General features: G+C 59.6%; 1 protein-coding gene across 2 annotated transcripts; it reads right to left on the reverse strand.

Moving 5' to 3' along the window:
• Window positions 1-1,158: 1,158 nt before the first annotated feature.
• Window positions 1,159-10,444, reverse strand: PTMA (prothymosin alpha). Of its 2 annotated transcripts, none has more exons than XM_063339003.1 (5): window positions 10,287-10,444; window positions 5,953-6,024; window positions 5,150-5,237; window positions 2,520-2,593; window positions 1,159-2,063 (listed from the first exon to the last, which is right to left on the reverse strand). In XM_063339003.1, the coding sequence occupies exons 1-5, from the start codon at window positions 10,329-10,331 to the stop codon at window positions 2,016-2,018; spliced, it is 327 nt and encodes a 108-aa protein (XP_063195073.1). In that variant the 5' UTR covers window positions 10,332-10,444; the 3' UTR covers window positions 1,159-2,015. The 2 variants fall into 2 exon arrangements, with proteins under 2 accessions (XP_063195073.1, XP_063195072.1); XM_063339002.1 differs by having other exon boundaries at window positions 5,150-5,240.
• Between the last annotated feature and the right edge of the window lie 775 nt (window positions 10,445-11,219).

Genomic DNA, 11,219 nt, shown 5'->3' on the forward strand with positions numbered 1-11,219 from the left:
GACCTGGCTGCTCCCGGGAATCAGGAGGAGCTGTGAACCTCACAACCAGCGCATTAAATGCACAATGGTTTCTTTTCTTAAAAAAAAAAAAAGAATAAAAATCACCCCCCAGCATCTCAACACTAACGGCCAGGCTTACAGGGCGGGAGGAGGAAACGAGACCATCTGGCGAGGCTCTGGCACAGCCCGGGTCAGTGGGGAAAGGGGACTCGCCGGAGCCAGGAGAGGGTTCAGGAGGCACAGACACACGGCAGGTTCCTGCGAGCCATCTCCACACACCCGGCAGAGCTATTCTGAGCTCCAACGCCCTAGAGGAAGGAGGAAAAATTAGTTGGAGGCAGGTTAGGAGCAAAGCAGCAGAGGTCTAGGCTAAATTACAGCATTTTTGGTTTGGTTAAAACAGACAGACAAACCCCCGCCTGCCTCTCGGGGTCCCACCACCGAATCACTGCTAACTCAGCGCCCCAGGAATTGGTGGGCAGCTGGTGCAGGCTGGAGATCCCCCAGGGACCAGTTCTGGGCGAGTTCAATCCCTGTGGAGCACTGCCTCACCCAGCACATGCATCCTATCTGGCTGCCGTAAACAAACTCCATTGGAAGGGGGGGGAGGGCATTTGCACAGCCTCGGCACCCACCACCCATAGGTCACCCACCACCCGTGGGTCACCCACCCACAATGAACATCACAAGGAAGGATTTTTGGGGTGGGTTTCTCACCCTCACTGCACCAGCCAAATGCACTCCCCAAGTCTGACGGCACAGGGGCAGCAGGACTGCTGAGCAGCCCATGCCCCCAGCTCACTTTCCATCTCCCTCTACGCCTGAGGGTTTCCCAGTCTACCCACTCCCTACACATCCCCGGGAGCAGCTGGAGGAAGCAAACGCCACACCGGAGCAGAGCTACAGCTCTCCGGAGAGCACAGCCATGGGAAGAGGCTGCCTTTGCCTGCCCTGGCAACAGGAGCCAGGGGTGGGGGGGGTGACACAGCCCCAGAGACACGCAGCCCTCAGACCCTCCCCATCAACACCCACTACCCTCTCTTCAACTCTCCTCCCAGCCCCAAAGTCCAAAGCAAAGAAAGGAAGGGGAGGAAGAAAGAAATAAAAGAACTGAAACAAATGAAAACTAAACCAAAAAGCAGCAGTTGGGAGGCAGCCTTGTTAGGACAACTCAGCAAAATAAAATTCCGGTTTATTGTTGGACAACATTGTTTCACACATACATCAAACAGGCCAAAAAAAAAGAAAAATAAAAATAAACAGCAACTTCATAGACAGAAAAAAAAAAAAAAAGAAAACCTTTTTATCTTTGGCCTTGCCACCTCATACAAACCACGATCTATGGTACAGCTAAAGTACATACACAAAAAAAGTTACTGGAATGCTCAGAATAAGATTGTAAATTTTTTTTTTTTTTTGCATTTTTGTCTTTTTTTTTTTTTAATTTTTTTACAAGGTTTTGTTTTATTCTCCTTTGAGATAATGGTTTGGGCCTGGTCACACCACAAGTAAAGTCAGAGATAGGTAACAAGAGAGATATACACTTCAAAGCCCCCCTTTTGGTCAATCCGAGATCACTTAAAAATGGCGGACCTCCTAACAATATGTACAAAAATATAAAATGTAAATAAAAAATACAAACAAATTCTCCTTTAAAGTACTTTTAAGAAAGAAAGCAGGGCCTTGAAGTTTTGGTGCTTGGGGGGGAGGGGGTCTGTAGGGGGAAGGGGGGGGGTTCTCTCCCCGCTAACGGGCGAATCGTTTCATTATGTTGGTTGAGTGGCAGCGCCGCACCGGGGGGGCCAGGGACGGGGTTCACTCTACTTGGTGAGGATGACCACGGCGGAGGGGGGGAGGAAGGGGGGTGTGTGTGTCTGTGTGTTTGTGTGGGGACGGGATTGCAACGGGAGGGAAGGGTCAGGGGGGTCCCAAGGGTGAAGAGGACGCGCTGGCCTTTTTTGTTGGTTTGTTTCCCTCCTTATTTAAAAAAAAAAAAAATAATAATAATTTGCTGCCTAGTCATCTTCGTCGGTTTTCTGCTTCTTGGGATCGACGTCGTCGTCCTGAGGGGAAAGCAAAGCCGTCAGGAAAGGGGAGACGGGGGAGCAGGGCTGCTGGGAGCAGGGGGGGGGGGGTCTGGCAAGAGCCACACCAAGGCAGGCAGCGAGGCAGGAGACTGTTTTGGGTCCCTCTCCCGCCCCAGGGACAAGGGCAGAGCAACACAAGCATTTACCCCCCCTTCCTGCAAAAATCCCCTCTTGCAGCCAGCTCCAGGACCCCCACCCCAGCCCACCCTGGGAACCCCCAAGCCCGCGGCCAGCAGCTCCATGCAGCCGGAGGGGGCACCTCACTAACGAGGCCAGCGTATAAATGGAAGTGGGCTGTGTCCCTGGAGAGGGATGGGGAGGGAGTGTGTGGGCAGGGCGTTCCAGCCCCACAGCCCAGCCCGGCCCCGCTGATCCTCCCCTCAAGCCCTCTGGTGACACAGGTGGTGCCGAGGGGGTGGCCACTCTTCCTACCTCATCGTCCTCAGCTGCCCGTTTGCCTGTGGCTCCCTCAGCTTCGTCGTCTTCATCACCATCCTCTTCCTCACCTGCATGGAACAGGAACATGAGACCCACGCACCTCCCCTCTGGGTTTATTCCTGCCTCAGCCCCACACTGTGCTGTCTGCCTGGAGCCCCACCTCCCCAGCTGCCATGGCCCCTGCGCAGCTGCCCGAGGACACCGGGGCTTTCGGGGCATCCCCCAGCTGACTTGACCCATCAAGGGGGAAATAAGGACTGGCAGCATTGAGCCCGGCTCACACCTGCATTTGTACCACAGGCAACAGGACACCAAAACCAGCATCTACTGCGAGTACCAAAATCACAGAGGGGGAAAAAAAAAAAAAAAAGGCAAGGTGAGGAAAAAACCTCTTTCTAGTGGCTGCTCTGCCTAACTGCTCCTGATTACTTCTGCTTCCCTTCGCAGCTATTAGTCCATCTTTAATGAGTTAAGAGAGCCAGAACGCATTAGTTCTGAGTCAGAACACTTTCTAATTATCAGAACGGCAAACAAACGCTACACCAACTTATCTTACAGCCAGGGAGGAGGATGAGCAGAGAGCTCTGGGCTTTGACCCACTTTGAGCTCAAATAGGCCAGTGGATCAGAACAACCGAGTCTATCGCCTTCGGCCAGTTTTGGAGGGTCGAGGGCAAGACCGGAGGCGGAACAACCTCTCGGCTGCCGAGACGAGACTCTTGCGTAACAGGAGACCCTACTAAAACTTATAGCGTTAAGGCCAGTAAGCTGGCTTTAAACCACCGCCACGAGCCACACATATAGACAGCCGGGGGGATTAAGGTCAGCCCATCCTCCCCTCCCTTCTCCTCTCCCCAGCCTGTGCTCAGCCACGGCGTGGCCCATGCGGTGGGAAGGGCCAAGATTAGCTCCCGGCGATGGATCAACACCCTGGCAGCCATCACATGCACCGGGCCGGCCGGTCAGGTGACAGCGCCAAGCTGATTGGGAGCATTTTTAGTTCTTTGAGCTGCTTTAAAGCAAAGCAAATAATGAGATGGGATAGGGAGAAGGGTGAGAAAAATATACCCTCGAGCTCCCCTCTGCTGTCAAACTCCGGGATGGAGTTTGGCTGCAAGTGCTGGAAATAAAAGAGCTGATGCAAGCTGCACTTGCTGCCTTTAAATCTCTCTCCTGCAGTGTTTCAGCTGCTCAGGTGCGGCTCTCAGGCAGGGATCACCCGAGGGCAGTGGGCAGGGCAGGGACGGACAGAGCCTGCGGGATCCTGGGGAGACGTTTGTGCCTCCAAGTGCTGTGTGCCAAACTGTGGCTGCACTCGGCAGGAGCGGGGCTGGCACCGCGGAACCAAAGCTCCCCAGGCTTGTGACAGCAGTATCCAAGCAACACTTCCACCCCACACACAGGCGCCTGCAACACACGCATACCCCTCCCGCCTGAGGAGGGCAGGGAGAGGCAAGTATTCCCCCTTCTTCCACCCCAAAGCAGGGCTAGAGGGAGATGGGCTCAGGACAGCACATGGCAGCACTGTGCTCTGTCCCCAGGGTTCAAATCCTGAGTATGAACAGGGCTACGATTCCCAGATTTTTCCTAGCGAGCCAGATCCTACCAAAGGGCACAGCAGACAGCAGGCTGCTGAGAGCAGAGCACTACCCCAAAGGAGACAGCTCTCCCTGCTTACATGGTCTGAACAGGCCCTGACCTAATGGTCATTAAATTCCCAGCCCTGCCCCTGCCTCCCCAAACTAACCAACAGGTTAGTAGGTCAGCATGTAAACCAAAAATTCACAGGGGATTAACCTAGTAGCAGCTAATCAAGGGCCCTGAGTTCATTTCAACATAACAAGAATGGTTTTCTCTCAGCCCTAACGAGCGATAAAAATAAACAATGTTATTCATCCAAGTAGATCTTGGGGGGAAAAAAAAAAAAAATAATAGCAGGGAGAGTGAGAAGTGATTCGGCAAGTCACTGCTGGATTTCTGGTCACTGCTGCCAAAACCCACTTCCAGGCTGGGTCGGGTGAGGAAGCAGGGGAGGGCAGGGAGACGCGGGACACTGCGGAGAGGGAGGGTTCAAAGCAAGCCTGGCCGCTGCAGTTGGAGGAGCGGGGAAGAGCTGCAGGTTCCTCTGGGCATCCAGCCCAGGAAAGGGCTGCGAGAGGGGACCACAGCAGCCTCTCAGCATGCTGAAGAACAAGAATAATGTCCTATCCTCTGTGCCTGGGCCAAGGCATGGCCATCCGGGGCTGTCCCCATCCCAGCGGCTGGCCACTTGTATCTGCAGCAGCCGTTGTGATCGCAAGAGTCAAGGGCAGGTTGTACTACTTGCACAGAAGGGACTAATGCACTTATTCAGTGCCGTGGTGCGGTGCCGTCTGGCTGCAGGAGAGAGGAAGGAAGGAATCTGCCCTCAACCTGCTGGAAGGGATTCAAGGCTGACTTCACTCCCAGCGCTGGTGGCCCGGGCAAGTGAGGAAGGACTGAGCCCGGCTGGCAAGAGCTGCCCGACCGCAGCCGCGAGGGGGAGATGCTGCTCTCCATCCTCTGCTTCCTGGCAGCCTGCTGTCCAGGACAGGACACAGCAGCCCTGGGTTGGGGACTGAGGGAACAAGGAAAAGTTACCATTACCCTCTTCCTCCTCGTCCTCTTCCTCACCACCTTCCTCTTCCTCTTCGTCTACTTCGTTGTCGGCCTCCTGCTCTCCGTTCTCCTCGTTCTCCTTGGCAAGACAAAACATCACTTAAAAAAAAAATGCACTGGGGAAGGGAGAAGGGGGAAGAGATGTTCAGCAGAAGTGCGCGTCCCCACCTTTCCTCCCTAAATCAAAGCACCAGCCCCCCCGGAGCCCCAGGCGCCCGTCCCACTTCCCTGCCTGCCTCCACACGATGCCGGCAGTCCAGGCACGAAGGAGCAAGCCTAGAGTAACTTGGGGCTGCAGCTCGGAGGCCAAGACAAAAGCTGCAAAGGCTCTTGTGACACATTGAAACACAGCAGAGTGAAATTTCCCCCAGCGCCTTAAAAATAGGAAACCAACCAGTTTATCTGTACACAATGTGTTTCCCCACTCAACTCATTGTAACACTGTAAATCTAGAGTTTGGATGGGTTGGTTTTTTTCTTCCCCTCTCTGCTTTTCCTGTGCCTAGACAGAGGGTGGCACTGGATACAACTTCACACAGCTCTCAGGGAGGATATCCAAGCCCAGCCCTTCCTTTCTGCACACACATGAGCTCCTCACAGGCTTGGGAGCGACTGTTGAACCTGAAGCCCCAAAAGGGTCAAGGGCTCCACACAGCAGAGTGAAGCCTCTTGGAGGGGTCCCCTCTCAGGCAGGGCTGGGGACAAGCTCGCAGCAAAAGCAAGAAGGGAGAGGAAAATAAAACGGCGTTGGTGTAAGGGCTGCCTCTCCCCGCAGATCATAGCAATACTCACAGCGTTGCCGTTGGCCGGTGCATCTCTGCCATTTTCTGTTTCTTCAACAACTTCCTTCTTCTCTTTTAGATCCTGGAAGGAGCAGAAAAGCAGAGAAGTCACCCTGATTCCAGATGCCTGCGTCAGAGAAGCTGCAGATCAGGTGCGAAAAACACAGTCCGAGAGCGAGCAGGAGCTGGCTTTCTCTTCACGCCGATTTGCTCTACGATTTGGTTGCCACGTTCTGGCTCCTCCTTGGGAACGGGAGAGCGTGGGGGTGAATCTCAATCCAAGCTGGCCTTGCCAGAGAGCAGCTATCTAAAAAAGAGACTACTCTGTTTCACCTCCAAGCTCCCAAACACACAGAGCCGGCCGCCTGCATATGCTCAACAGCAGCAGAGCTGGCTGATTGCCCATCTTAGCACAGTCCACGCAAGCTCCTGCAATGCCACTGAGAGCTGGCAGCCCCGTGTCACACGTACCGGGCTCTGTCACCCCGGAGCTGTGGACATCCACGGCTGCTCGGTACCTTCGCGGCAGGAACAAATCCCAGGGACTCATTAGCAGAGACCCGTGGTCTCTGCCCTGCCTGAGGGTGGGAGGGAAATCACAGGGCAAATATTACACGCCTGGTCTTTCTCGTCAGCGAGAGAGAGGAGACTCCAGGATCCAGCTCGCAGCTTTATGTGTAACAGGATGGGGTGGGGGAAGAAGTTCTATTTTTACTCTGCTCCAAGAGCCGTGCCTGGCTAGTTCGGTTCAAAACTCCACCGCGAGCAGAGCAGGAGCTTGTGTGTTTTTGCTATTGATCACTGTCAAAATGTCATGCCAAGTCGCTCGGCAAACAGGCTGAGAGGATCCAACTTTATGTTCCCGCATAAAGAACACTTGGATTTAACACTGGCATCTCTGCTTGCATCCTCCTCCCCTTCTGTTCCTCCATCAGCTGGAGTGAGATCCTTCGGTGCAAGGAGCATTACCCCAGCCAAGGAAAGCAGAGAGAGGCCCTTCCCCGGGGCCAGCAGCACGGCCGGCTTCGGCAGCGGCCACAAGGTCTTTAAAAGTTGCTGGCAGCTCCCTGCTTCGCTGCAGCACCGAGCGGCTTCACCCCCCTCCTGCCCGCCCTTTGCGGCAGCCAGCGGGCACTTTCACCACCACCCAGCCACTGTCACTTCCTCGTGGGGACACCAGCGGGTAAGAGCCCGGTCCCGGCTCTGCCAGCACAACCACTGCTCCGTTTCAGGAGGGCTTCTGCTACCCTGCTTGAGGCAAGACAGCGCAGGGGTTTTAAACCACCAGGTTATTTATTTAAACCGTTCAGACCCAGACAGGCACACGCAGACGGCATTGCCAGAGGCAGCAGGCTGTCGAGGAAAGGCTTTCTTTGGGGTGACTTACACCTGTTGATGGAACCTTGCCTGATCAAACCAGCATCCCCGGAGCCTGGGCTAAACAAAAGCACAAGGTCCCTCCCTCTTCCTTTTACCACTCACATACAAATCCCAGGCCATCTCCTCCACACTGCCCCATTCCACCAGTTTTACATTGCCAGCGGCTCCTGCTCCCCTGTTCCTGGGAGGCTGATCTCAACCATTTAACCTCCCCACGCACCACCACGCTGCTGCGCTCTGCAGCCGCAGCCTCACATCAGGCATGCAGGCAATAAAGCACTTCCCAAGTTCAACCCGGAGCAAATGAAGCAGTCAGAGTTTCCACGCCTCACCGTGCCCGATGGCTCCTCTCAAAAGGAACCGTTTCACGAAACGTAAGCAATTCTCCCTCCCGGTGAAGGAGGGAACAACTCATTCTCGGGGATTTTAGCTGGACAGATCTCCAGCCCTGACCTTTCCTGCACCGCTGAAGACACTCTCAGTCTTAGCGGCAGTGGGGATGCCAGGTCATGAAGTCTGTGCTAGCAACAGTGCTGCCGGGAGAGGACCACAGCGTCTTCCTTTCCCCAGGCACGGTCCAAAACAAACAGACAGATGTGCCTCTGCACCAGGAGTCCCTGCAGCGGGGCCGCTTTAGCTCCAGAGCTTTGACAGAGCCTCTAATTATAGGTGTGGCAGGGCTGTTTGTCCATAAAATAGCAGCGGCATTTAGTCATACGCCGGCTGCCCAGCGAGTCCTACCTTCGCTCCCGCTCGGCTCCCGGGATGCACGGGGCGGGGGGGCGGGATCCCGGCGGGAAGGGGCTGGGATAGCCGCTGCCCACCGCCCCAGCCAGGATCCGCGTCCCTCCGTCCGTCCCCGGCGCCCGCCGCATCCCGCGCCTGCCTCCCGCCAGCAGGGGGCAACCTTCCCGCGCCCCGCCACGCGCCCTCCCGCCATTCGAACCGCGCGCCACTCTCCGCACCCCTTCTCATTGGCCGCCCGCCAGCGCGGGGGCCCACCCCACCCACCCTGCCGCGGGGGATGCCGGGAAATGTAGTCCCGGCGGACTCCGGCTCCCAGGGGGCGGCGCGGGCAGGGCCGCACGTGGTGGGCGCCCCCGCGGCAACGGCGGCGGAGGCCGGGGGCGGTGCTCGGTGCGGAGCCACCGCCCGGGCGGGGCGGGACGCGACCCCCCCCAACCACCACCATCCCCGCCTCCCGGACGGCAAAGCGGGACGAGGGACGAACGGCCCCCGGTGGCTCCGCGCTTCCCGCCACCGGTGTGGAGGTGGAGGGGGGGGGGTGTCACCTTGCCGCCGTGCGCGCCTCCGCTACACGGACCCCCGTTCGCCGCCCCGGGAGGGCGAAACGGGCACGAGGCCCCTTTCCCGCCACGCCGTAAAGGGCAGGGGAAGGTTAAGGGCGAACTTGGCCCCGTTCCCCCCCGGGGAGGGATGGGGATCGACCCGCGGCCCCGGAGCGGAGGCGGGGGGGAAGCGTATGGCGGGGAGGGTGGGGGGTGGGTGCGCAGGAGCGGGAAACAGAAGTGAAATCGAAATCTGCCAGAAACGGCGTTTTGTTCGTTGTTGTTTTTTTTTTTTTTTTATAAACCCTCTTCGCCGTCCGGTTTTTTTTTTTCCCCCCTCTCCTCCAGCCCCGGTTCCCCCGGGAGCGGCACGACCCGGTGCCGGCCGGGACGCGGGATGAGGAGGCCGCCGGGCACGGTCACCCCATCCATCCCACGCTCCCGGGTCGGGTCCCCCCGGCTCCCACCGCAACTTTCCCGGCAGCGGCGGGAAGACCCGGCCGTGGCCCCCGGGGCTCGACGGGGCGGATCGCGGCCCGGCCCGGGTGCCCGGCGCCCCCGGGGGAGGCTCCGCCGCCGTTCGCAGACAAAGGCGGGCGCCGGGAGCCGCGGCAGGGACTCCCGGGAGAGCCTCTCCCGGTCGGTACCGGCGCTCCCCCACCCCCCCGCCCCGCCACCGACTCGCAAAGTTATCCCGCTGCGAGGGGCTCGGCCCGGAGCCCCCAGCCCCGCCGCAACCGGGGCAGCTCCGCGCGCGGGGGGCTGCAACTCCGAAAATAGCAACAGCCCACCCCCCCCGCCACCTCCGGTGGCGACTCCAAAATAGCCCCCCCCCCCCATGGGGGCAGCTCCGACACAACTGCCCCCCCCCCCCCTTCCGGGGCGGTGGGGGGGGCCGGGGGGCAAGTCCGAAAGAGCAACTACACCCCGCTTCCTCCGGGGGTAGCGCCGGCACAGCAATTCTCCCCCCCCCGCCATCAACCGGGTGCAACTCAGAAACACCGACCGCCATCCCCCCCCGCGGCTTTTCCGAAGCAACTCCACAACACTCACTGCACCCCCCCCTCAACACCTCCGCTACGTACTCCGGCGCGCTGCCCCCCCCGCACACCCCCAACCCCCCCGCAAGGGAAGAGGCCGAGCGGGACCCAAGTTTGACGGGGCTGTCAAGCTCCCACAGCCGATTGAATGGCTCCGCCGCCATCCCCCCGCCGGAGACCGGGTACCTGGGGGGCAACCATGCTGCCCCCTCCCCCCCCCACCCCGCAACACCACCCCCCCCCTCCACCATACACACACACGCCGCCTCTCCGAGTCCCTCCGCGGCGGGACGGGCCCGCCGCCGTGCCCGGGAAGGAGCGGGCCCGCCGAGCACGGCGGCACCGGGCGAGCACGTTTCCCGCACGCTGTTAAAGACAAAGAAACGGCGCCGGCTGCTCCGCGCGGGGGGGCCCCGCACCGAGCCCCGCGAACTTCAACCGGAGAAGGGCGAGGTGGGGGGGGGGGGAGGAGGGGAGGCGGGCGGAAAAGCGTGGGAAGGGGTTAAAAAAAAAAATTTTTAAAAAAATAGAAAAAGGTTAAAACTGGAAAAATTTTGCTTGGGGGGGGGAAACACATTAAAAAAAAAAATAATAGTGGGGGGGGGGGTGAAGCGAGGGGCGGGGCGGGGGCTTACCTTGGCGGAGATCTCGGCGCTGGTGTCCACGGCCGTGTCGGACATGGCGGGGGCGCGCGGGGCTGTGGCGGGGCTGTGGCGGCGCGGGCGGCGGCGGCGCGGGCAGAACAATGCCAAGATGGCTTTGCGCGAGCCAGTGGGGACTCACGCGGCGCCACGGCCCCTCTTATAGCGCCGGGGGGCGGCGCGCGCGCTGCCCCGCGCCGCGCCCATTGGCCGCGCGCGCCGCCACCGCCGGCTCCCATTGGCCGCCCAGCAAACAATGGGCACGGCCGCTTAAAGCGGCAGGCGCCGGCCGCCCGCCGGCACTGCGGCGATGAGTTCGGGCCCGGTCTCAGCGTGGGCCGAGAGGAGCCGGGGAACGGGGCGGGGGGGGGGGAAGAAGGAAAGAGGGCGGGGCTCCACCGCCCACCTTCCCCCCCCTCCTTCGCCCTGCCTCCGCCCCCGCCGCCTTCGCCCCGCCCCGCCGTGTGAGGCGGCAGGGAGCTCCTTCTCCCCCCCTCCCCCCCCCCCCCCGCCGCAGGCAGCCCGCATGCCTGCGGAGGGGCGGGAGGAAAAATAATAAGAATTACCAAAAAATAATAATAGTAATGCGGGAGAACCGGCGCTTCTCCCCCCTCCCCTCCCCACCGCGCCCGGGGAGGCCGGTGGCGGTGGGGGAGCCCCGGCTCCTCGGCGGCCGCCGCGGGGGTAACCCGTGTGTCCCGTCCTGTCCCCCCCCACCCCGGTCCTCTCACCCGCGCAACATGCGCCGTGTTTCTCTCAGCCCCGCGGAAACTTTTGCCTCAATAATAACAACAACAACCGCCGCCCCCAGGCAGGCGGCAGCCGGGGCGGGGGGGGGGGCGGCCGGCTGTCCGAGACCGCCGGGGGTGCTGGCAGGCCACCGCCGCGCAGAAATGCGGGATTCCCACCCATTTGCTTATTTTACAA

Source organism: Chroicocephalus ridibundus, chromosome 6 (assembly GCF_963924245.1).
Source record: "Chroicocephalus ridibundus chromosome 6, bChrRid1.1, whole genome shotgun sequence".
NCBI lineage: Eukaryota > Metazoa > Chordata > Aves > Charadriiformes > Laridae > Chroicocephalus > Chroicocephalus ridibundus.

Excerpts from the sequence above, each read along its gene's own strand:
- PTMA (XM_063339002.1), bottom strand. The coding sequence starts at position 10,331 with ATGTCCGACACGGCCGTGGACACCAGCGCCGAGATCTCCGCCAAG. Across the intron at positions 6,025-10,286 it reads GCGCCGAGATCTCCGCCAAG|GATCTAAAAGAGAAGAAGGA; the intron begins GTAAGCCCCCGC and ends TGCTCCTTCCAG. Across the intron at positions 2,064-2,519 it reads GGGCAGCTGAGGACGATGAG|GACGACGACGTCGATCCCAA; the intron begins GTAGGAAGAGTG and ends CTTTCCCCTCAG.